General features: G+C 39.8%; 4 protein-coding genes across 4 annotated transcripts; 2 read left to right on the top strand and 2 right to left on the bottom strand.

Moving 5' to 3' along the window:
• Positions 1-8,023: 8,023 nt before the first annotated feature.
• LOC103519375 lies at positions 8,024-14,198 on the bottom strand. Its single transcript, XM_008484461.1, has 8 exons — positions 14,191-14,198; positions 13,847-14,121; positions 13,394-13,578; positions 12,248-12,422; positions 11,235-11,311; positions 10,444-10,545; positions 10,127-10,228; positions 8,024-8,095 (listed from the first exon to the last, which is right to left on the bottom strand). The coding sequence occupies exons 1-8, from the start codon at positions 14,196-14,198 to the stop codon at positions 8,024-8,026; spliced, it is 996 nt and encodes a 331-aa protein (XP_008482683.1).
• An 88-nt stretch (positions 14,199-14,286) lies between these two features.
• On the top strand, positions 14,287-14,580 carry LOC103519374 (protein henna-like; the record flags this gene model as incomplete). Its single annotated transcript, XM_008484460.3, has 1 exon — positions 14,287-14,580. A coding segment is annotated over one exon (261 nt), but the record flags the coding sequence as incomplete, so codon positions are not given.
• A 2,136-nt stretch (positions 14,581-16,716) lies between these two features.
• Positions 16,717-18,407, bottom strand: LOC103519372 (gametogenetin-binding protein 2-like). The gene is made up of 3 exons (XM_008484459.2): positions 18,211-18,407; positions 17,651-17,794; positions 16,717-16,957 (listed from the first exon to the last, which is right to left on the bottom strand). The coding sequence occupies exons 1-3, from the start codon at positions 18,399-18,401 to the stop codon at positions 16,717-16,719; spliced, it is 576 nt and encodes a 191-aa protein (XP_008482681.1). The 5' UTR covers positions 18,402-18,407.
• Positions 18,408-23,773: 5,366 nt separating this feature from the next.
• On the top strand, positions 23,774-26,256 carry LOC113471614 (probable ATP-dependent DNA helicase HFM1; the record flags this gene model as incomplete). Its single annotated transcript, XM_026830905.1, has 5 exons — positions 23,774-23,899; positions 24,135-24,274; positions 24,822-25,006; positions 25,382-25,532; positions 26,121-26,256. Coding segments are annotated over exons 1-5 (691 nt in total), but the record flags the coding sequence as incomplete, so codon positions are not given.
• Between the last annotated feature and the right edge of the window lie 190 nt (positions 26,257-26,446).

Here is a 26,446-nt window from a genome sequence, read left to right as displayed (position 1 = left end):
GATTTCAAATTTGTTTGTTTTTTTTTTTTTCCAAGAGGGAACTGTAATAATAATAACGGAGCCCCGAAACCGAAGAGAGGAGGACAGGATAGGAATAAGCCAGCCGTTCCGAGAACGCAACTCAACTGTTCTGGATAAAGTTCACTCTGGGCAGGAATCAAACCTACAACCTAGCACTTATCTTCAAAGCTAACTTAGCTCCCAGGCGAGGCCTGGGATTGAACCCACGTCCATCTATTTATCAGGCGCACGTCTTGAGTACTACACGACCTTCAAAATAGCAAGGTAGTGAAAATCTGCTGAAAAAAAAAAATCAAATCTATCTCTCTCCCTCCCTCTGTCCCACTTCAGCAAATTTGTTTTTCAAATTTGTTTGTTTGTTTTTTGTTTTGTTTTTTTTTTTCCCCCAAGAGGGAACTGTAATAATAATAACGGAGCCCCGAAACCGAAGAGCGGAGGACAGGATAGGAATAAGCCAGCCGTTCCGAGAACGCAACTCAACTGTTTTGGATAAAGTTCACTCTGGGCAGGAATCAAACCTACAACCTAGCACTTATCTTCAAAGCTAACTTAGCTCCCAGCCGAGGCCTGGGATTGAACCCACGTCCATCTATTTATCAGGCGAACGTCTTGACTACTACACCACCTTCAAAATAGCAAGGTAATGAAAATCTGCTGACAAAAATCAAATCTATCTCTCTCCCTCCCCTTTCCCACTTCAGTGTTACCCTATACATGTAGGGTACGCAGAAAGTATTGGAATCGAACATGACTTTTTTTTTACCTTCTGCATATATCAAAAAACAAAATCTGTATTGTAAATATTCTGCCAAGTAAAATACTCATCTCACACTTTTCTCTATTTGTCTACAGATTAGGAGAAATGAATATAGTCGGCCCATTATATTTTATAATAAACTAGCGTTTTTCTTTCTACTTTCTTCTTCTTCTTTTTTTTCGCTTCCGAAGGGCATCCATCATCCACTCTTAATTTTTTGTATCCAAAACCAAATATCAGCCCAAAAGCAATCAATCACCTAGGGCTGATTGAGACCCTGACTGGGCCTGACGAAGAACGCCACGCCGACCCCGTCTAAACAAGGGCGAAGATTTTTTTTATATATAATGTAAGCTATTGTACGAATAGACAGGGTGGACCAATTGAATCGGACCCCGAAAACAGACTAGGGAGGGGGCAGAAGATTTTTGGTACCTACATACCTAGAGCAATCAGCTGATTAGATTTCGGGGCCTCTGAATTAGATTTTGATTTTTGAGCCTGTCTTATGGGGTTTAGATTTTGGGGCCTTTGGGCCAGCTGATTAGATTTTGGGCTCTATTAAGCCTTGTGTGGGAGTGTGTAATTCACTGAACTAATTGAACTTGTAGCTATCCCACTTATCTACACAACAAAGTACTAAATTGCCAGCCTGGTTGGCTTAGTTGGTAGTGCGTCTGCCTTGTAAGCGCTAGGCCGCGGGTTCGATTCCCGCGCCGGGGCGGATTTTATCCTGTTGGGATAATGTTCGTTCTCGGAACGGCTGGCTTTCTCCTATCTTGTCTTCCTTCTCTCTTCGATTCCGGTACGATAAGACCATAGCAGTTACAGTTCCCTCTGTCAAACTCTTTTTTTTTTAATACAAAATTGTTTGGATAATCTTTTTCTTCTTCTTCTTTCTTTCTTTTTTCAAGACGTTCGATAGAGGTCTTATATCGTCCCAAAATCAAAGACGGAAGAAGGATTAGAAAGGAAAAATCCGGCCGTTCCGAACGATCCTTATCTGTTTAGGATAAAATCCGCACCGGGCGGGAATCGAACCCACCTCTGAAAGAGTTAGTGGATGCTGTTGATTCACCCTTATCACCTATGGATATGTTATCCACTTCAATGATAAACTGATAAGGATTTGATAGTGTGAGAGAGGAAGTGCACTCGATTAACACGTCGACTTCCATGGGGCCATAAGAAGTAGTAGATTCAAACTAAATTATTTTACCAAAATCTCCCCCTCCCTCCTAAGAGGTTTGATGGAGGATATACTGTAACAAGGGATAAAATAAGGTACCTAAGCCATTATCTAATTTGGGTGTCTAATATGAAACTTTCTTGACTTGGCGGGGCGGAGCGCTACCGCGCTCCTTAATCTAATTAATAATAAGAAATTTATTGTACTAGAATCCTTTGAATTAATTAATCTTACTTATTAGGTACTTTATATTATGTTCATCGATTTCGGTCGTCTGAAGGGAGGTCTCATTGTACCGAAAGTGAAGAGAGAATTAAGACAGGACGGGACTTAGCGTTTAGAAGGCAAGTAGAAGTAATCTTGCCGCGTAAAGTGGACGTTAAAGAAATTTATTGTACTGGAATCCTTTGAATTAATCGATCTTACTTATTAGGTACTTTATATTATGTTCATCGATTTCGGTCGTCTTTAGACGCGTCTTAAAGTGTCATGTAGGAAGTAGGTAGTCCAGGAAATCACTGTACACTGCTTCTTAAAATAGACTCGATTTATCGATGGAAGTCAGAGTGTCAAGGTAATAACATATTAGTAAGTATATCAGCGGCTTGTTTTTAGATGGTGTGATATTGAAATTGCATTGTAAGTGCATCATCTACAAATCTACAGGGTGGTATGATATGAACATTTAGAACTATCTCCCACTCAAGTATCGTTATAAATAATAACATTAATAACCTACCCTGTATAGCAAACAAATGGGGGAAAAAATATCGTAAAACAGAAGACAGAATTTGCCTGTGTGGCAATTTACAGATCACCAAACGGAAATTTTAATAACTTTGCTACAGGTCTGCCTCATGTGTTAGAGTCCCTCATAAAGCCAAATAGAACACGCATCTTAATAGGCGACTTAAATTTCAACATATTAAACGAAACCGATAACGAAGTCACTGAGTATTTAAATCTGTTATCAGAAAATGGTTTCACATCTTATTGTGATGAACAAACGCGAGGGTCTAGCTGCCTGGATCATGTATTTATAAGTCCTTTCATAGGTGACCAAGGAAAAGTTCTGGTTCTTCAGAGTCCCATAACGGATCACTATCCTGTCATATTTAAATGTTATCTTAGCGGAAATGATGAAATTCATAGTAAAAGAGAGACTAGAATCACCTTTCCAATCACAAATTTTGAAACACTGAAAATGGATCTTTCCCAAGAGTCCTGGAATAGTATCCTTAACAATGATGATCCTAACCAAGCTACAGAATTATTCGTTGACAAAATAAAGGATTACGTACAGAAAAATACAGAAATAAAGAGTAAAATTGTAACTAAAACTAAGACTCCCTGGGTAACGAAAGGACTTATAAATTGCATGAAAAAAAGGGATAAACAACACCAACTCTGTAGGAGCCAACCTTTCAATAGACCACTTCAAAATAGTTATAAAAAATATAGAAATAAGCTTACTAGGATTTTGTCCAAGGCGAAAAGTGATTACTTTTCTAAAAGAATAGAAAAAGCAGAAGGAGATAGGAGAAAAGTTTTTGATACCATAAATGATGCCATAAATTACAAGCCTTCAAAAACTGGAGAGTATGCTGTACTGAGGAGCAGGACTGAGATCACCCCTGATGATAGAGCGAGGGGAGTGAAACAGGAGTCCCCGGCCTGCCCTGGAATCACGCCCCTGGGGGAGAAGAGAAAGCGATTAGAGGGTTGGATGTGTAAGTTAAAATCAAAATAGGTAACGATCTCTATCATGTAAGTGGGGATTCTAAAAAAATTGCGGACCATTTTAATGCAAAACTGGAGACCCTGTTAAAATCAAAATAGGTAACGATCTCTATCATGTAAGTGGAGATTCTAAAAAAATTGCGGACCATTTTAATGTCTATTATGTAAACGTAGGTAAAACGGCCTCGGCAAGTGGTTCTCAAAGTGCTAGCCACTTTCCCCTAGTGCAGGTCAACAGAAACTACGCAAGTTCTTTATACTTAAGACCTACCTCGGAAAAAGAAATTGGTAAAGTTATCAGTTCTATGCGCGGAGAATCAGCTGGTGGGCACGACGGCATCCAAATTAAAACTTTGAAACAAATAAAACCCTTTATTACCAAACCTTTACAACACATTTATAATTGTTGCTTCAAAAACGGAGTATATCCAACTAGTTTTAAATTATCCATCGTTAAGCCAATCTATAAAAAAGGTGATTCTCGGCGCATAGAAAACTTTCGCCCCATCAGCCTTACCACAGCCTTTAGCAAGATTTTCGAGAGGATCATTAAGACTAGGCTGAACAAATTTATTGAAGAAAACAATATTCTTCATGCCTCACAATATGGTTTTCGTGAAGGTCGCAACACAACTGACGCCATTACGAATGTTTTGGAATTTGCATACGGGGCAATGGACAAAGGCGATATGGCCGCCATCTTGTTTCTAGACTTTTCAAAGGCTTTCGACACGGTTGACCATCGAGTGCTTATCAACATACTTAGAAGAATAGGAATTGATGAACGACCACTTGATCTTTTCAAAAGTTATTTGTGCGATCGCCGCCAAATGGTAAAAATTGGAAATACTCTCAGTAGTGAGCTCGGAAGTGGCCATTTTTCTACCCCCCAAGGGACGGTACTTTCTCCCCTATTATACAACATATACGTACATGAAATATACAATATAGCACTCGACGGTCAACTTGTGTCTTACGCCGACGACACTGCACTGTGCGTCCGGGGAAAAACTTGGCCACACATTTATACCAGTGTTCAGAAAGATATGCGGGCCCTCAGAATATGGTTCGAATCCCACAATCTGTTCCTAAACTTAACTAAATGCAAAATTTTACCTTTGTGCATAACCAAACCCAAACTACCTATTGAGCATTCCGTAACGCTACACGAAGAGAATTGTGATCGAGCTCAATGCACCTGTTGCTCGATAGAGATAGTAGCCTCATTTAAATATCTGGGAGTTGAGCTCGACCAGCATCTTCGGTGGGAAGCGCACGTCACTTCGTTGGTCAAACGAATGCGAGCGATGATTTACTCTTTTCTAGTTTTACGAAAATTCCTGTCAATTAAAATGTTAAAACAAATTTATTTTTGCCTCTGCCAATCAATCCTTGAATATGCCATATGTGGCTACGGCAGAGCAAACACTACAGTAATTCATAAACTTGCAGTTATTATTTTTGCCTCTGCCAATCAATCCTTGAATATGCCATATGTGGCTACGGCAGAGCAAACACTACAGTAATTCATAAACTTGCAGTTGTCGAGATGATGATTGTTTGTTTATTGATTGCGAAATTGTGTTCACTACTTATTACTCATCTATCAGTTGGTCATCTTTGTAGGTTATTGCTACCGTATCTATAATATCTACTGTCCCTTGGGTACAGTGGATTGATTCCGTTGAGAAGCATTGTCCCGAGTTTTTTCATGATTTGAAAGAGGTTTAACAGAAGGAAATGTACTGCTGTGAGCTCTTATCGTAAGGATAGGAAAAATCCAGCCGTTCCGAGAACGAATCTTATCTGTTTAGGATAAAGTCAACGAGCTAGCGCTAGGCTGCCTTGAAACATATTTTGAACGGAAAGGTAAAAGGAATTTTCAGAGTCTCATACTTGCAGTATAAATGAGGTATATTCCATTCAAGTTATACGCAAACATAAATACAGTTATTCCTGGCAAACTGCAGAGAGCACTGGAAGCGTGAGAACTTTGAACCCACGTTACCTAGGATCCAACAAAAACACACGTAAAATAGTCGTAATCACTACTGTAATACGTAGACAATATCACACGCATACAAAGTAGAAATGGACTGTATGAACGCCTACAAATATGTAAATTTAATCAGTTTTTTATTGTAAATCGTAAAATATTGATATTTTTTCTTCGACATGGGAAATAAAATAAAACCACATGTAGGATAGGTAACACATTTGTATGGAAATGTGCTTACCATGTTGTACCTACGCGCTTATAACACATTTGCAACACATAATCGAAATAAGCATATTAAATTTATTGTAGTTTTATGTACCAATGCTTATTGCTTATGGTGCCTGAGAACAATATGGATCCATCTATTCCATCGGAATAAGCAATTAAGCATATTGTGTAGATATAAACACATATGAAGCAAAAGTCGGGGTTGTTTAGGGGGGGGGTTAATTTGCCTCGGGCCCAATGTGTTAAATACTTATATGTAAATGGGTGAAGTCTTCGCTATCTATCCTCCATTCGAGCAGTAAGGTACTGCGGTGGCTCAGCTGACGAGCTGGTACGTTGTTTACGGATTTAACTAAGATGGCTTCACATATTAGGGTGCCTATTCCTAATTCAGTAATTCACGACTTGTGTATTATAAAAGCAAGGTTATACTCAATGTATATCAGACCAATATGTTCGTATATCTGTGTATGTAGGACTAATGACCGTATTGCATATTATGTACAAATTTGATCTACCTATGTACTATTGTAACATAAGGCAGCTACTCACTATCAGGTAGACCTTATCAGGTTCGCCTCTCAGGTCTACCTGATAGTGTGTGTGTGCTCATCCGGTATCAGGTAGACCTGACAAACGAACCTTTTCAACCGTACCTGTCAGGTCTACCTGATAAAGTGTGTGCTCATCAGATATCAGTGCCTCATATCACCAAAGTATGGAAAAGTATCTTACAAGTGTAATAGCCAATGGTAAAGCAGAATTTTGAATTTGCACGAATTATATCGAAATATGGAATTGTAAATACTTTTTCATACTTTGGTGATATAGGGCACAGGTTACAGATATACCTGATCAGGTGTCCCTGTCAGGTCTACCTGATAGTGAGTGTCTGGCATTACTTATGTGCATGACTATAGTGGCTATTCTGTGAAGATAGTGTTGTTGGCAAAATGACCTAATGATCAATTCCTTTGCATTAGTAAACAACAACAACAACAATATTGTTGGCAGACGTCTCACAGTCAAGTTCAATAGCACAATGAACTTTTTACTGTGAGACTCTCTTCACTCTCCTATATCTCAGTAAATATAGCATTATAGTATTGCTCTCTCAGTATGGCATTATGGAATCTTAGAATTATTCTCATTTAGAATCACTTCATCTATTGTTACACAGTGAAATCCTATTCCCTGATTGATTCATTAAGTATTTGACATAAATGCAATTGAGATCTCTGTACATAATTATGAATAGGTCAAATATTGTATCTAACTTTTAAGCCACCTTTACTGGGCCGATGGACTTGAAAATTGGTAGATTTGTAGGTATATATTAGGTGGCACTGTTAATATTCTAAAAGTCCTTACTATGTAAAAAAGGCATGCATTTTTTAATTATAGGTGATTGTTCACTTATTTTCAGTCAGTTTTACAGTTCTGTTCACTGAACGACTAATCTAATTAAATTCCACGATATACCAACATGAGAACTTATAATTTGAAGTAGTTGACTTGTCTAATGAATGTCATTCTATTCCATGCTTTCAGTACCAATTCGAATACAAAGTAGAGGACCAGCCCAACACTCTGTACTTTGGTGCCAATGAAAACGGCAACGAAGCTGGTCGCGTAGAAGGTAAGTTAATATTTTCTATTACATGTACCTTGTGGGGTAAATCGGTCATCGCTAGCTTCCGTTCTATAAGTATAGAAACTATGCACTTTTTTTACCAGTCAAATTCAACTCATCCTATATTATAAAATCAAGATCCATTAACTCATTCCTAGTTCCACACTGATCGCTCTATCTCAAGAATCACAAGACCTAGAAAGCTGAAATTTGATAGGAATATTCCTTTTATGGTCTAGGTGTGCAATAAGAAAGGATTTTGCGAAAATCTAAACCGATCCTGAGATATGATTAATTTTTGATCGTTAAAATCTCCATAAGAAATACACAGAGTGCACAGACTGCGGGAGGCTAAGATTACCCCGAAACTTGATAAGAGATAATGACTTACCTCCTTACCTCTGGCAGGATAAACAAGGTATATTCTATTCTATTCTATTCTACCTCAAAACAGTATTATAGGTTGATTTGTAGGGGAAGGTAAGGAGAGTAAAATAAGGTCCCAGTGGCTTGCATTGCAAGTCTTACCTGAAACAAACAAATAAATAATTTCAATTCAATTTAGTGTTGAAATGAATGGAATAACTTACGGGTGTGACCGAGAGTACAAGCTTTAAACTCGATTTTTTTTTTTTTTTTGTAAAGCAGAGCTTTTTCACAACTTTTGTGAATATCACAGCAGTACTAGGTAAGTGCCTTCTTTGCAATCAATTTCCATAATTCAATAATATTTTTACTCTGGTAATGCTACCACTGGTCGGTAGTTCGGTACTCGATTAAATCGTTCTCACGAGGCTGACTGCACACATTTTTTCTGTATCAGGAATCAGGATTGAGAAGTCTTTCGTGGAATGAGTCTCAATGCGAAATACAAGATGAAAGATGATGAGCATATAAGATGGTGATAAACACAAAATAATAGGAGAATTTTATCGCAAAGAAAATCATTGCAACAAAAGACGGAGTGTCAGGATGGTATCAGATGGCAATCTATATACAACAACTCAAGTTCCACTTTAATTTATTTAATCAAAATTTTCCTTGTCCTTACCTACCATTTTATATGTGTACGCCATATTATTATTAGGTATAGAAACCTAATTGCATTAATTACAGGATTAAAAGAGTTACCAAAATTTTCTTCAGTTCTCATTTACGAGTAGTTTCTTGGGAGGAAGTTCTAAAAAAAACATTAGGTAGGTACTTAGATGAGTAGGTTTACTAGCTCAAATAAACTGCTATCTACCTACTGTTTGGACAAAACAACTGTTCCGAGAACGAACCTTATCTGTTTAGGATAAAGTTCGCCCCGGGCGGGAATCAAACCCGCGACCTAGCGCTTACAAGGCAGACGCGCTATCCTTCAAGTTAACTAGGCTGGCGAACTTTGAACCTGCGATGGTAGCGCTTACAAGGCAGGCGCGCTACCCTCCAAGTTAACTAGGCTAGCGGACTTTACCTTGGTCTACTGTATCCCCGGTAATTTCCGCAATACGAAGCTGATGACCTCCTGCCTCCGCAAACTTGGTAAAAAAAAGAAAAAAAAAAAAAAAAATAGAAAACCGGGAATTGTATTGTCGGACTTGATCTTTCTATCTCCTCACAAGGAGGCCATTCGAAAGTAGGTGGTAGAAATTTGTTGTTGATGGTAGAAATAGGTTGACCATTTGACCCCCCCCCAACCCCAGCCTGGGCCCTGTTTCATAAGGCTCTTCCGATGAACACAGCGACTTGAGTGGGGAAACTGAAAAATACAAAGTAGAAGAAATTTAGGTTCTCCAAGATACCTACAATTTGGAGAAAAAAGCGTGGTTGCAAAAAGCCTGATTTGCCAGCCTAGTTATCTTGGTTGGTAGCGCATCTGCCTTGTAAGTGCTAGGCCAAGGGTTCGATTCCCGCCCGGTGATTTTATTCTGAATCTTCGCTCTCGGAACGGCTGAACGGATTCGCTCTCGGAACGGTTGACTTTCTCCTCTCTTCGATTTCGGGACGATAAGACCTTAGCAGTTACAGTTCCCTCTATCAAACCTCTGGAAAAAAATGTTGATCAGCTTATTTTTGGGGTCCAACACCTGTTGTTGACTAATCATTATAGCATTTTTGTCCTACCTATGTTTGAATTTGCCTTTTACTTTCTGTTACCCTATACATGTAGGGTACGCAGAAAGTATTGGAATCAAACTTGACTTTTTTACCTTCTATATCAAAAAACAAAATCTGTATTGTAAATATTCTGCCAAGTAAAATACTCATCTCACACTTTTCTCTATTTGTCTACAGATTAGGAGAAATGAATATAGTCGGCCCATTATATTTTATAATAAACTAGCGTTTTTCTTTCTACTTTTTTTTTTCTTCCGAAGGGCAACCGTCATCCAGTCTTAATTTTTTGTATCCAAAACCAAATATCAGCCCAAAAGCAATCAATCACCTAGGGCTGATTGAGACCCTGCCTGGGCCTGACGAAGAACGCCACGCCGACCCCGTCTAAACAAGGGCGAAGATTTTTTTTATATATATTTAATGATTCCTTTCCATATGTTTTTATTAGTTACCTACCTGATTTTGTTGCTTGGTGAGTATGACTGCAATAGCTTCCGTATCATACTGAGGTCTGCCCGCCCGACCTATCATTTGAAGAATTTGAGTCTCCTTGTATTCCTGAGAAGAAATGAGAAACACAAAATATGTAAATAAACTTTATGGCCATCTCGAACAGAACTGTCTTTCCTGAGCCTGTGGGGGCAGATACCACTACTGATTGATCTGGAAGGAAAAATAAAATCAACATATTCTAATGTCATCAGTGTAGACCTTGGATTATATGAAGATTTTTTTTAATGATTCCTTTCCATATGTTTTTATTAGTTACCTACCTGATTTTGTTGCTTGGTGAGTATGACTGCAATAGCTTCCGTATCATACTGAGGTCTGCCCGCCCGACCTATCATTTGAAGAATTTGAGTCTCCTTGTATTCCTGAGAAGAAATGAGAAACACAAAATATGTAAATAAACTTTAAATTTTAATAAGCCAGCGGCGATAGCACGATGAATGCAAAAATTCCTAATGGAACACTAAAGTTAAGCAACATTGCGCGTGGTTAGTATCCCAATGGGTGACCATCTGGGCGATTGCGTGATGGATTTTCCCAGTCCCAATCATGCTGGGTGAGGTTGTGATGAGGCGGGTAGCCTGTCACCGAATGGAGGGTAAAATCCCCGTTAGAACCCGTTCCCACGTATAGGCAATGCAATTTAAATGTTCTTACTACAAACGACAAGATTTAAGGCGATAGCACGATGAATGCAAAAATTCCTAATGGAACACTAAAGTTAAGCAACATTGCGCGTGGTTAGTATCCCAATGGGTGACCATTTGGGCGATTGCATGATGGATTTTCCCGAATGGAGGGTAAAATCCCCGTTAGAACCCGTTCCCACGTATAGGCAATGCAATTTAAATGTTCTCACTACAAACGACAAGATTTAGTTTCGAACGACACAAAATGTCCTGTAGACAATGTAATTTAAATGAGTGTTTCCACTATGCACGACACGATTTTTTTCCGAACGACAAGTAGGAACGGGCTCTTACTAATAACCTCATCAGTTACACAGTGATATTAAACCCCTTGAAATATAGCCGTATTATATTTCGCCTGTTACCTGGTATCCAGAAGCTCCTACGTAGTTCTCTGTAGACTTTACAATCACCAGATGAGCGGGAAGATTCACACCTATGGCTGAACAAGAGGGAAGCAGAAAACTCGAAATATTAAGAGTCCTTTTTACCTCGCAGTATAAACAAAGTCTTGCTTTTTTTTTCTTTTTTTTTAAGACCATTCTAAATTTTGACTACCTATTTTCAGTCCGTCCTTCCTTCTTATTTACAATAGTAATAAAAAGGTATAAGGGACGGACTATTGTATTCGCTTCGGTGTCGTCTGTCGGTCGGTCTGTCTGTCTGTCGGTCGGTCCGGCTAAAAAAAGGCGGACATTTCAACCAAAAGGAGGACGCAGAAAATAATCAACACAAAAACCACCATCAGTAACATGTTTTTTTTTTAATCCATGTACACTTGGACAGTGTCCCTACATACCTACCACCTATTTATATACCTACTGAATGTACGTACATTGGACTTAATTGCACAAAAATTGCATTTATGCTTTTTAAAAGCATAATTGTTTTTTTTTTTTTTTTTTTTTTTTTTTTAAATCTCCTCCTTGACCTCTTAAATTTAGTTCTTCTGTACTTCTACCAACCTCCCTATCTTTCCCATCCCCATTCCCTTTCTCAATCTCTCTGGACTCCTCTCTCAACTTTCATCTCTCTACTTCTGCACGTACCCCAGCAGCCATCAAACTTGCAGAGTTCTGGAAGAACACCCTCTAACCATTCATGTGGGGAACCTTGGACAGTGGACTTTTCAAACAGAAAACCAGACCTTCTCAACGGAAAACGATACATTACGTAATTTAGGTTTTTGAGGCCGAAACTTCAAAAAGGCGGATATTTTGCTATATTTTAAAAAGACGGGCGGACGGAGGACAAACGTATAAAAAGGAGGACATGTCTGCCGAAAAGCGGACGTCTGGTAAGCCTAATTATATGAGCCAAAGGGTAAAATATGCATCATGCCATATGCACCATAAAATGGTCAAAACATGCAATCAGCCTGAGGGAGCAGACAGCACTAGTGATTTATCTGTGGGGGTGGGGGTACTACCTACGTGTAAAAATGAGCAATGTATCGATTTATCCACCATGGATTGGAAGCGCTGTACCAGGGTTTGTCGCAGGCGCTGTCGCTTCTCTTCCACGTTCTGAATACGAGCTCGGAACTTCTCAACCTGAAAAACCCTAAGTTGTACTACCTACCTGTTTCCAGCAGAGTTTCCACAAAGTTGGACTGAACAGCATTGAAGTAAGTGAACTCACTGAATACACTCTGGTATTGGGGAGCTGAAATCTCTCAGTTAGGGAAACTTTTTGTGTTACCATATGGTCACATGGGACTAACATGGGTTGATTAAAATAATAATAATAAGAATACCTCTACATTAGGTATTAACTTATTTATAGAAACTCTAAAGTCTAAAAACATATTTCTTTCTTTACCTACCTTCTTTATTTATCTCTCTGTCCTTCTATGAACCTCTTCCCGATTTATGAGATTTAGTTAGGTACTTATCAATTTATTTACTATAACAATTCTTTCACTGGCAAGTTAAACATAGAGCTGAATCCTCCGCGTCTAAAACTTCAGCTGTCAGCTGAAGTGTGTATCGACTGAGAAAGAAACAGCTCAGGTCCATGGCATTTTCTAACATTTGATTTGATTTGACATTTAGAGGCTTTGAAGTCATCGGCGATAGCACGTTAAATGCACAAATTTCCAATGGGTATCCGGATAAAATACAGACACTTGAAACTTTAGGAGTTATAAAGTGACGTTAAACTTCTATCAAACTCAAAATAAAAGGTGGCGATTTATGAGATTTAGTTAGGTACTTATCAATTTATTTACTATAACAATTCTTTCACTGGCAAGTTAAACATAGAGCTGAATCCTCCTCGTCTAAAACTTCAGCTGTCAGCTGAAGTATGTATCAACTAAGAAAGAAACAGCTCAGGTCCATGGCATTTTCTAACATTTGATTTGACATTTAGAGGCTTTGAAGTCATCGGCGATAGCACGTTAAATGCACAAAATTCCAATGGGTATCCGGATAAAATACAGACACTTGAAAGCTCAGGAGTTACAAAGAGACGTTGAACTTCTATCAAACTCAAAATAAAAGGTGACTTTTGTCATCCTTACCTCTTCAAGCGGAATGCAGCATTCACCATCATCTTCCAGATCATCACACGAGCCGCGATCCCGGTCTCCAGGGCAACCAGACCAGCTTCCATGCAGCATTTGTTCCAGACTTAGGTTAGAATTGAACAGGTTCAGCGGGGAGAGATTGGTAGGGGGCTCGTTACGAGTGCTGCAGTCTTCAGAACCTATAGGGATAGAAGAAAGGGATTAAATGATGAACCAACTTCTCTCAAAATCCCTAGTTCTGGCTTAATCCCAAGCTCAAACCCTAACTCACAACCCACACGCTCAAAATCCCTAGCTCAAAACCCCAAGTTTTTTTAATCAATTATTTTAAATTGATTTTTTTTTTGTTTCCAAATAAAAAATAAATATAAGGTTCTTAAACCCTTCTTTTATACTTTCTACCTATTTTTTCTCCCTTCAGAACCTAAATGAAAATGGTCTCCTTACCTTCATGATTACAGAATCCATCTGAGCAAGCCACCTCACTGCTGGCTGGGGAACTGAGAGCACTCGTGTGTCCACTAGTATAGCCGCCATCACTTCCGTTGCTATGGAAACACTCCGTTCCTAAGGACGCATTTTGGTTGCTTTGACTTCCAAACGCGTCCCTTCCGTTACTATGGCTACCAAACGCGTCTCTTTCCCTTCCGTTGCTATGGCTTCCTAAGTCTTGTGCGTTGCTATGGTTACGGGAAGCGTCCCCTCCGTTGCTATGAAACCCCCTGTAAATAAAACTTCGCAGTTAAACAGTGAAGGTGAACTTCAATCAATCACAAACGCTTAAATCAAACAAACACATCCTGGTTTGCTAAAGTTTTAAACGAGGAGGATTCAGCTCAAGGTTTATTAAGCTAGTGAAAAAATTGTTGGATGAAATAAAATAAATAAATAACTACCACTTGGTTCTATTGCAGTGCTATTGGTTCACGGTAGAGTTCGGGCTATGCCGTCAGGAAGGTCAACTCAAAGCATTCGGTGCCGGACTGCTCTCCTCATTTGGTGAACTGCAATACTGTCTCTCCGACAAACCACAGCGCAAACCCTTCGAACCCTCGGTCACTGCATTGCAAACCTACCCCATCACCGAGTACCAGCCCTTGTACTTTGTGGCTGAGAGCTTTGAGGATGCCAAGGACAAAATGATGTAAGTGTGAATGTGAACACGCTCTTTCACATTAAATGATGAAGTGTGAACATACCACTTCGCGGGAGTAAGTTCAAGCTCGATGATTTTCCCTTTAGTTTGTTCAATTAATGTTTCATTACAAATTTTCATCAGTAAATGGCTTTTTTCAAATTACATTGACCAAAAGGGCAAGGTAAGCCTAGCTAGACCCTTGACCAATGGAGCGTGCCTGAAGCCATGTGATGTATTTCAACCCACTCTAACCCTTGGTGGGTAGCGCGTCTAAATTGTAAGCGCTAGACTCAAAGGGGCGGATTTTGTCCTAAACAGATAAGGTTCGTTCTCGGAATGCCTGGTTTTCTCTTATCCTGTCTTTCTAATCTCTTGGCTTTTGGGACGGTAAGACCTCAGCAGTTAGAGTTCCCTTAAAGAAACGCCTTAAAAAAAAAAAAAAAAAAAAAAAAAAAAAAAAAAAAAAAAAAAAAAAAAAACACAGCTTATTGTGAAATTGACACAGCATAATAGCTTCTAATCGTAATATTCGAGTAGGTATGCTGTGTATCTGTAAAGCTGTGTCCAAACATAGTCGACCGGCCGTCCATCAACGAGATGAATCTATGTTGTCAAGGCAGTGTGGACGGCTCAATGGACATCGATCGACGAACGGTCGACCATGTGTGGACAAGTGGACATACTTCAACATCTAATTGTAGACCTCAGCACAAAATGTCCGAAGAAAATAACTCAGAAGGAAATGCCAAGAACCTGAGCTGTTTCCTCCCCTCTCGACACAACCTTCACCTATTAAAGGTGAAGTTTTAGACGAGAAGGAAACAGCTCTATGTTTAATGTGCTTGTGGTAGAATTAGTACAGCAAACAATAATAATTTCAATTTATTTATTTCCTTTTTTCACAATATTGGAATCTTACCCCAAGCTTAATCTATGCTTCTAAGATAAGAAATAATAAAATTAAGTGAAACACGTCTCACCTCGAATGTTTCTTTCTCCATGAGCTGTTTCATCAGCTGTTGCTTTCGCTCTTCGCGTCGCTTCCTCTTCTTCAACTTCTTCAGTTCGCGTCGTTGTTGCTTAACCTGGTCGTCCCGGATCATTCCCAGATAGCACAGTTCCAACTGAGACACTCCTTGCTTCTCTTCAACCACGGTCTGCGAAAGGTAAACGAGAACAGAATCAAATACCTGCTAGCTATAACATTTTTTTTTCTTTCTTAGGCCAGCCACTCATCAACAGATAGACCTGATCAGCGGTACCTGTCAGGTCCACCTGATTGTGTGTGTGCTCATCAGGTATCAGGCACACCTGACAGGAGGACCTTTTCAGCCGTAACTGTCAGGTCTACCTGATAGTGTGTGTGTGCTCATCAGGTAGACCTCACAGGTGTACCTGTCACCTAACTGCCGAGGTCTTATCGCCCAAAAGTGAAGAAAGAAGGACAGTATGGGAAAATGACTCCGGTGTGCAAAGCCTAGTGTGATACCCACTTGGCTACAAAAAAGTTCGTTGGTGAAAGTCAATATTGAGAGAAAAAAAAATATGTGATTTTGTGATGAATTATAGCCGAAAGCTTTTTTTCCCCTCGTCTAAAACTTAGCTTTAGGTAATAGTAGCTGAAGTTGGTATTTTTTTTTAAGACAATTCTTTTTCTGTGATTCTCCACGAGCTTCTAGCTTTAGGTAATCTTAAAAGATTGGATATGTCCAAGCATATTTGTTTACATGTTCTACCTCAAAGTGAACTCACCGATGTTTCCTCAGATAGGTTTCCAACGTCGCGAGGAGCACGCACGACTCGATCAGCACCACCTGCTCCTTGCACGCATTCCGCATGCAATCCCACGCATCCCTCCAGCCGGACGCGTAGCTCAGCGGGCGCGAATTTTTTTTTTTTTTTTTTTTTTTTTTTTTAATTTCCTTATCCTATAGATTTTTTATGAACCGGTTTGATAGAGAGAACTATAACTGCCAAGGTCTTATCGTCCCGAAATCGAAGAGTGGAGGAAGACAGGATAAGAGAAAGCCATTATCCCATCAGGATAAAATTCGCCCCCCATAGAAATGAAAGTAGTGTATTGTTTTTACTTCCTATCACTCTGGTACTCACACTGTGGATGTAGTTTTTTTACTTCATTTTTTTTTTTTACTTTCCATTACCCTATCACCGTTACCACTCACCGATGTTTCCTCAGATAGGTTTCCAACGTCGCGAGGAGCACGCACGACTCGATCAGCACCACCTGCTCCTTGCACGCATTCCTCATGCAATCCCACGCATCCCTCCAGCCGGACGCGTAACTGAGCGGGCGCGTCAAATACCGCGCGCTATCCAGAGAGTGTAGGGGACAGCGGCGCGCCGCCCGCGTTGCCTTAGCGCGCCCCGGCCAACTCGACGCCAGATTGTTCAGTTTGGTACTGGTGGGAGAGAGGGGAGAAAGTATAAGAAAAGAGAAAGACTGTCTCAAAGTAATGTAATGCAGTATCGAGATGATGCTCCATTGAAAAAGAAATATGTAATAATAAAAAATAAAGGAGAAAAGGGAAAATCGAAAATCAATAGGAAAGTTCCAACAACCTACAAGGATTAATCCGTGGCCGAGTGGGTATCACACTAGGCTTGCACTCCGGAGGTCCCGGGTTCGATCCCCGGTCAAAGTTTTTTCGGCTCTGTGCTTGGAGTTCGGGGTACACTCAGCCTCGTGAGGACAAGAGCGTAGCTAGTTTAATTGAGTAGCGACCAGTGGCAACATTACCAGTGTACATTGATCATACGAGTAGATGAAAATAGTAAAGGAGGCACTTGGTAATGCTGTGATACTCACAAAAGTTATAAAAAAAGCTCTCTGCTTTACCACAAAGATTCATGATTTCATTTGGTTTAACTAATAGAAAAAATCACCCTGATTTCTAAGCTCAGAGACAAAAAGGCAGACAAGACAGGGCTTACAAGGCAGACGTCCTACCTTCCAAGCTAACTAGGCTGGCACATAATGTATAATTGAAATGAAAAAGATAAGTACCTACTGCCTACTAATTAACATTTTAATTTCAATGTTTCATGGAACTTCACAAAGTTACTGAGTCCTTCATCAAGACATAATGCATTACCTGTGTCCATGTAGAAGACTGCACAGATGGTTAGGCCACTTGAGATAGTCCTGCTGAATGGTGAGGATACCGTCAGGCGTTATAACAAGAGGGGACAGGGCAGGATAGCCAGACTGGGACAGGTCCGTGAACACTCGCTCCACACTGGGGGGGATGGAACAAACAAATATCAATATTAGAAGAAAGAATAAAATCTAAGAAAAGAAAGAAAAAGAAGAAGAGACCATGGGCCATGAACTTTTTTGGAATCGGGGGATCCACGCAAAAAAATGAAAGAAATGTAATTTTGGGACACAAAGTTTAAAGGTCTGAAAATCTCAAATGACATGCTTATGGACTACAAAAGCAGTCTTATGAAAGATTCTTCTTCTTCTTCTTTGCTTTTCCCGTGTTTAATTTTTCATCAGCCTCTCAATTAGGCCTAGCTAGGTGATTGCTTTGGATTGACATTTGGTTTTGGCTACAAATTTTTTACGAGTGGATGTCCTTCGCACTCAACCTTTGCTATTTCGTTAGCAAAGAAAATTTCAGGCTGGTATCATCCCTGTTCAAAGCCCCACCTTTTTCGACAGCCGATGCAGGGTATCGTCTGGTTGAGGATGTCCAGACAGTGTTTGTACGTCACTTGGAATGCTTGCGTCACCTCCTCCAGGTCAAGAACCGTGTACTTCTTCATAAACTCCTCCAGTTGGCGGCCCCGCACACTGGCGTTATCACAGACAAGATTCAGCCCACTCAGGTCGAGCACCATCTGAGATGACAAGAGACGAGTGTGAGTGAAAAAATCTAGTTTGATTAAATAAATGAGGCTTTTTTTTAAACTGTTGACATAGTATCTATTTAGTAAATTAAGTTGTTACGATAGTAAGTTAGGGCACACAGTTTGTAAAGGGTCCGCGCCCATGTATGATTTTACATGAATAAAATGGGACTTTTTAGCCTTGGCCGACAGTATAAATAAGGTAAATTAAATAAAATAATATTGAAAAAATGTAGGATTTATTAAACAAGCAGTTACAAGGTTCAAGAAATGAGTTCATTGGGATAGAAAATAGCCCTAAGTAAATGCCGATTAATCCCCGAATGATACCCAGTATACATATTAAATAAGTTCCTCATTCTCATTAGATTTGAAGCTTCTATGTAGTTGTTCAGTGAACTGTTGGTAGAACTCAGAACTTGGTCAGAAAAAGAGCTTTAATACGAATTATATGAGTATCAATAGAATTCAACATTTCATTTTGAGCAATTCAATGAGTTCGAGAAATTCTCCGTCGCGGCTTGGTTCCTTTTGGTCTGAAATATTGAGACGAGACGCTTCAATAAATTTCATCTGGGCTGCGTTTCCCAATTACAAATGAAGGGATCATATTTTTGCGAACTCTATTTGAGCTTTTTCAAAGATTTAGCGTTAAATAGCGGCCGAACCGTACATTTCTCAAGGTCCGGCCCGCGGACACTTTAGATCATCATATTCATCATTAATTATGGAAACTGTCTGCAAAATTTGAGCGACCTGTGGCTAAAGGTAAAGTCGTGAGAAGCGCTAGTTCCTTCTGAGCTTTTTTCCTGGACAGCCCTAAATACCGGAACTTTGGTCCGGAATAACGGCCGAACCGTACCTTCTGGAAACGGGACCCAATGATACTTTGACCTATATAATTTATCGAATCTCTGTGCCAAGTTCGAGCAACTTTGGCTGAAATATAAAATTTGGGTACAAGTTCTATTTGAATGGAATTCGCATTGGGGTATGAATAAATTCAACTTTTTGAACACTAGTCCCCGGTTTATTAAAAGCTTGCAGCCTGTCGCAAAAGTTAATACAGTCGCAAATGTCTAAATGGGAAGCCTGGATAAACGGGAAGAAATCGTGATATAGACTGACATTGGATTAATGATAAAACTTAAGGTATGCAGAAAGCAATAAATTTCGTTGTGAGCACTGTAGGACACAGAGAACATCTGAAGGAAAGAAATAGATTCCTGCAAACTGAAGAGTGTCCTCTGTATTTTATGTAGCACACTTTATGGTCTATTTACATATTAGAATACATATATGGAAACTTTTCAATGGTGCATAAAAATGTAATACCAGGGTGTCTACCAATATGGAAAAATAAAATCCCCTCACTTTTCTCGGTTTTCCATCCATATTTTTTCCAAATTTCCAGTCTACTTTTTCAAGATTTTCCACCCTATTCCCACTGCGTCACAACAGATTTTTTTTTCATTTCTCATCTCTTATTCAACTTTTGTTTAAACGGGGTGTACCTAGTTAAACAATTTATTTTTCACGACTACAAGATAGGTAAATTATAAATTAATAAACCTGAATAAATTAGGATAGGTAGAAAGGTACAGTACCTACGTGTACATTAAACTCACGTTCAGGGGGGTAGTTAAATTTAAGGCAAATATTTTTAGCCTGTTACTATGTCCTACATTTAGAGGTCCCTAGATCTACGAGAGGAGGCCTGGAACAAATGACCCCTCGCCTAAATACTGCCCTGTATTCTGGTGTACCTACCCTATTACTCTGTTTTCTATTTTATATGAGTTAGACCGGAAAGTGGAGAAGATCAGAAAGAGAGAGAGAGAGAGGAAGAGAGAGAGAGAGGAAGAGAGAGAAAGACAGAGAGACAGATAGGTAGGTAGATACAATATCAATAATTCAATTCCAACAGGAAAACAAGAATATTGGAAATGAAATAGAAAGCAAGAAAGAAACAAAGAAAGACAGAGATAGAGAGGGAGGAGAGAGAGATTGGGGGGAGAGGGGGGAGAGACACATTAGGTTGAAATAAAAAGGAGAAAACAAAAGAATAGAGAGAAAAGATTAACAAGATGAAATGGAGAGAGGCAGAAGACTAAAAGGAAGGAAACAAGGAAAAAGATTCAGAGAGAAAGAGAGAAGGGACGATAATGAGGAAAGTAAAAAGAAAGAGAACCTGACAGAAGAATAAAGAAATCTTCTTCTTCTTCTTCTTCTTCTTCTTCTTCTTCTTCTTCTTCTTCTTCTTCTTCTTCTTCTTCTTCTTCTTTGTCTTCTTCGTTCTTCTTCTTCCTATTCTTCTTCTTTGTCTTCTTCTTCGTCTTCTTCTTCTCCTTCTTCCTCTTCTTCTTCTTCTTCTTCTTCTTCTTCTTCTTCTTTGTCTTCGTCTTCTTCTCCTTCTTCTTCGTCGTCTTCTCCTTCTTTTTCTTCTCCATCTCTATCTTCTTTTTCTTCTTAGACTTTTTAGAGGGAGCTCTAACAAAACGAAAGTCTTATCGGAATGGAAGACAGAAATAGAACAGGATAAGGAGAAAATTATGACAGATCTTCCCCTAATAACACCTGAGTCCTACAGAGGTGCAACAATCCAGGGGTTCCAGATAATAGGTATTATATGGGTCATGGGATAGGTATTATGGAACATGACATAATAAGGCATGTCAAGAAAGTTCGAAACTCGGTTAGTTGGTTGTTGTTCCCAAAGTTCTCTGAATTAGGTCAAGCCAGAGTCACAAACAAACTCACCCCTCGGGTTTATCGTCTCATTGTAACTTTATTATTATTGTGGTTGTTACCTATTATTATTGAACGTTTTTGAACTGACTTGAGTTCCATTTTAATGTGAGTGTTCAGTTTTAATTTAATTACTTTTAAATAAGTGCATATCACAGAATTGGCAAGTACCTACCTATGTCTTTTGCAATTCGAAAATTTCACCCATCAATATTATTGTGGTTGTTACCTATTATTATTGAACGTTTTTGAACTGACTTGAGTTCCATTTTAATGTGAGTGTTCAGTTTTAATTTAATTACTTTTAAATAAGTGCATATCACAGAATTGGCAAGTACCTACCTATGTCTTTTGCAATTCGAAAATTTCACCCATCAATACAAACATATTAGGTACCTACCTACACTGGTAATGCCGCCGCTTCTCGATTGATGGTAGACCCTCAAACTGTCTATTCTTAGGCTTTAGTTAGGGCACACATTTTTATGTATTAATCATAGTAAAGGGTCCGCCCGGATAAAATGTAATTATGTATATTGTTATGAATAAATAAAGCATGGTAATGCCGCCGCTTCTCGATTGATGGTAGACCCTCAAACTGTCTATTCTTAGGCTTTAGTTAGGGCACACATTTTTATGTATTAAATTGCTTCTTTTTTTTACATAATCTTTTTCTTTTTTTCTTGTCTCTACTACCTACTATTGTTTGTTATCTATATGTTTGTTCTGTCTTATTGAACAATAAAGTTAATTATCATTTTGAAAAAAAAAAAAGAAAAAAAAAAGGAAATAATGCGATAGCTAGGAAAAGGAAAGAAGACAATCAAAAGGAATAAATAATAATAATAATAATAGTGCTTATTTATACTGCTCGCATAGGACTGAAAAGTCCCTTTACTCCAGCAGTAGGCTATAATAATAATAATAGTGCTTATTTATACTGCTCGCATAGGACTGAAAAGTCCCTTTACTCCAGCAGTAGGCTACAACTTTATTCTGTTAGAAATGGACATGAGGTAAAATGAGGTATAGGTACGTGCTCAAAGATTCAAACTGATAAGATAGATTCTCAAGAAGTTGCTCTTTTGTTCTGATGTAATTTGGCGAAAATATTTGGAGCAGAAGGAATGGTATAATGCTTTTACTTTTACATAAAAAAGGGAAAAATTGGGGAAAAACAGATTTCGGTCTTACTCTAACCTCTAATCTAATCGAATCACAAGACGTCTAATCTCAACAAAAATAGACAGGAAATTTTATTAGAGTTAAAATAAGAAAGTGGAAAAAAGGAAATTGCTTCTTTACACATAATCTCATTATTCTACCACGGTCTGTGGGGGAGGAAAAACACCAAAGTGGATAGCATAGTATGCCAGCTAACGGAATCTCTTCATGGGGTACCTGGACTTCTGTTTAAATTCTTTATCCTGGGAGAAACCATCTAAATGTGCCATCTTATATCGGAGGAAACCATATAAATGTGCTATTTGGTAGGGATTGTGGGCAGGAGAAGTCTGGATACTCATTTCTTGTCGAAGTATAGTGCAAGTGTGTTCCACGCCCTTGCGAGTTGCACAGAATATCTGGAAAGAAGAAATAATTTTAAGGATCTTTGATAAAGGGAACTCAACTGTAAAAACGGAGATCTTATCGTCCCGAAAACGAAGAGAGGACAGGATAGGAGAAAGCCAGCCGTTCCGAGAACGAGCCTTATCTGTTTAGGATAAAGTCTGCTCCGGGCGGGAACCGAACCTTCGACCTAGCGATTACAAGGCAGACGCTGGCGAAACTACCCTTTGTTCAATATTTTCTTGCACGTTGCATACACTCGTTAAAAACCGGGCGACTATACAATTTTCTAAGGAATAAAACCAAAAATTTTCCTTCATCCTCCTCCCTCTTCTTTTCCATAAGTTAGGTTAGCCAGCCTAGTGAGCTTGGAGGGTAGAGCGTCTGTCTTGTAAGCGCTAGGTCGCGGGTTCGATTCCCGCCGGGAAAACGGCTGGCTTTGTCCTACCCTGCCTCCCTTCTCTCTACGCTTTCGGGACGATAAGACCTTAGCAGTTACATAGAAGAAAAAGAAAAATTCTGTTGGTCCTTATTTTTCCTGCTCTATGACTTTGAAACACCACCCAAGTAAGCGCAACTGATCTATTAGCATTTGCCAGATAGCTTCAACTCCAAGGTGACTAACAACAATCCTTGGAGGAAAACGGGCCTACCTTCTAAGCGCTCGGTCGCGGGTTCGATAACCGTACGAGGCGAACTTTATGCTAATCGATAAAGACAAGACACGTATTTTACATCCAATAAGGTACATTTTGATGAAAAGACAAAACGGCCGGGACAGGAGCTTCAAACCGGGAATGTCCCGGTGAAATCGGGACGTATGGCAAGCCTGCCCACAACTTCAACTTTTATACGAAATACCCAAATTCACCGGGGATTTAGATATAGCTCTACTAGGTACGGTGATGTGTAGAATCATAACGTATAGGTACGTTATGGCAGAATTTTTAATAGATCAGTTGCGCTTACTTGGGTGGTGTTTCAAAGTCATAGAGCAGGAAAAATAAGGACCAACAGAATTTTTCTTTTTCTTCTACGACTTCTTCCAACTCGCAAGGGCGTGGAACACACTTGCACTATACTTCGACAAGAAATGAGTATCCAGACTTCTCCTGAAGTGAGGGAAATCGTGGACAAATGTATGTCCAATATAATGGACAACAAGCTCAAAGGTAAATCAGGAGTTTTTTCTTCTAAGATTGATATGTAGACGGAATTGAAACTGCCTGGGTTTTATCGTCCCGAAATCGAAGACAGGAGAAAGGCAGCCGTTCCGAGAACTAATCTTACCTGTTTAGGATAAAATCCGCCCTGGGCGGGAATCGAACCCGCGGCCTAGGCCTAGCGCTCACAAGGCAGACGCGCCTCCAATTTTCCTTCTACAGACATGCTAAGATCCTTTTACAGATATGCTAAGGTCTAGCATAGGCTACCATCACGCTGGTATGAGTCCTGAAGACAGAACCATCATAGAACAGCTGTTCCGAAGTGGCTACCTCATGATCTTGGTCTCCACATCAAGTTTGGGTAAGATTATTATCTTCATAGCTTTTATCTCTTTGTGGGTTCTGCAATGTAAATGGAGGTATATTCTCTAGACTGGTCTAGAGGTTTAGTGAACTGAATAACTCGCTCAGAAAAATGTCTCCGACGGGCCCTACTACAAAAGGCCCTGGTCCGAGAAAATTTCTGTTGTGTTGAACATTTTTGTCAAATTCCCGTAGGCGATGACGTCACATCAAATGTCCCGAGCAAAGCTCCCTCGCAGGCAACGCAATAATGTGTTTGTGCGCATAAAACTTTTCATTCCCTGCATGCCGGAGGTTCCTGGTTCGATTCCCGGCGGGGTCGAAGTTTTCTCGTCTCTGTGCTTGGATTTCGGGGTGCAGTCAGCCTCGTGAGAACTATTTAATCGAGTACCGACCAGTGGTAGCATTACCAGAGTAAAAATACTATTGAATTATTGCAAAGAAGGCACTTACCTAGTACTGCTGTGATATTCACAAAAGTTGTGAAAAAGCTCTGCTTTACAAAAAAAATCGAGTTTAATTTTTGATTTTTGATTTTTTAATTTTTCTTCTCTTTGTTCATCAGGTTCATTTGTTAGGCGAAGAGTCGCGAGGTCCCGTGCTGGAGGCTGTGGTATGCAGAATGCGAACCGTTCAGAAGTCCCAGCGAGCCTCTCAGCCGATCCGATTCGTCGCTGTGTCCGCTACCATTCCTAACATCTACGATATCGCCCTCTGGCTGGGCTTCGGGAAACCTACAGTGTATGCCCAGTAAGTCGCTCGAACTTGGCACAGAGATTCGATAAATTATGTAGATCCAAAATATCCTTGGGCTCTGTTTCCAGAAGGTACGGTTCGGCAGTTATTCCGGACCAAAGTTCCGCTATGTAGGGCTGTACTAGGAAAGAGCTCAAAAGGAATTAACGCTTCTCACGACTTTACCTTTAGCCACAGATCGCCCAAATTTTGCACACAGCTTCGAAAATTTATGATGATCAAAAGTGTCCGCAAGCCGGACCTCGAGAAATGTACGGTTCGGCCGCTATTTAACGCCAAATCTTTGAAAAAGTTCGAAAAGAGTTGGCAATTCTCAGGCCTTCAGATTGCACCTTAAACTATATTTTTCTCTGGTCTCTCCCGTTACAGAATCGACGACTCATTTCGTCCAGTCAAGTTGACCAAAATCGTTCGTGGATTTCCTACCAAGCCATCTCAGTCCACATTCCAGTTTGAAATGATGCTCAGCTACAAACTCAAGTCCATCATCATGCAATATTCAGACAACAAACCCACTCTGGTGAGAAAAAATCCATCTATTCAAAGATAACTTGTGAAAAAGAAGAATAAGATTGAAGAGATTTGATAGAGGGAGCTGTAACTGCTAAGGTCTTATCGTACCGAAAGCGTAGAGAGAAGGAAGACAGGATAGGACAAAGCCAGCCGTTTCTCCGGCGGGAATCGAACCCGCGACCTAGCGCTTACAAGGCAGACGCTCTACCCTCCAAGCTAACTAGGCTGGCTAACCTAACTTATGGAAAAGAAGAGGGAGGAGAATGAAGGAAAATTTTTGGTTTTATTCCTTAGAAAATTGTATAGTCGCCCGGTTTTTAACGAATGTATGCAACGTGCAAGAGAATATTGAACAAAGGGTAGTTTCGCCAGCGTCTGCCTTGTAATCGCTAGGTCGAAGGTTCGGTTCTCGCCCGGATTTTTATCCTAAACAGATAAGGCTCGTTCTCGGAACGGCTGGCTTTCTCCTATCCTGTCCTCTCTTCGTTTTCGGGACGATAAGACCTCCGTTTTTACAGTCGTTTTCGGGACGATAAGACCTCCGTTTTTACAGTTCCCTCTATCAAAGATCCTTAAAATTATTTCGTCTTTCCAGATATTCTGTGCAACTCGCAAGGGCGTGGAACACACTTGCACTATACTTCGACAAGAAATGAGTATCCAGACTTCTCCTGAAGTGAGGGAAATCGTGGATAAATGTATGTCCAATATGATGGACAACAAGCTCAAAGGTAAATCAGGAGTTTTTTTTCTTCTAAGATTGATATGTAGACGGAATTGAAACTGCTAGGGTTTTATCGTCCCGAAATCGAAGAGAGGAGAAAGGCAGCCGTTCCGAGAACGAATCTTACCTGTTTAGGATAAAATCCGCCCTGGGCGGGAATCGAACCCGCGGCCTAGGCCTAGCGCTCACAAGGCAGA

This window comes from Diaphorina citri, unplaced genomic scaffold (genome assembly GCF_000475195.1).
Source record: "Diaphorina citri unplaced genomic scaffold, Diaci psyllid genome assembly version 1.1 scaffold2693, whole genome shotgun sequence".
Classification (NCBI taxonomy): domain Eukaryota; kingdom Metazoa; phylum Arthropoda; class Insecta; order Hemiptera; family Psyllidae; genus Diaphorina; species Diaphorina citri.
The sequence above is the reverse complement of the archived record's forward strand: the minus strand, read 5'-3'. Positions and strand labels throughout refer to the sequence as shown.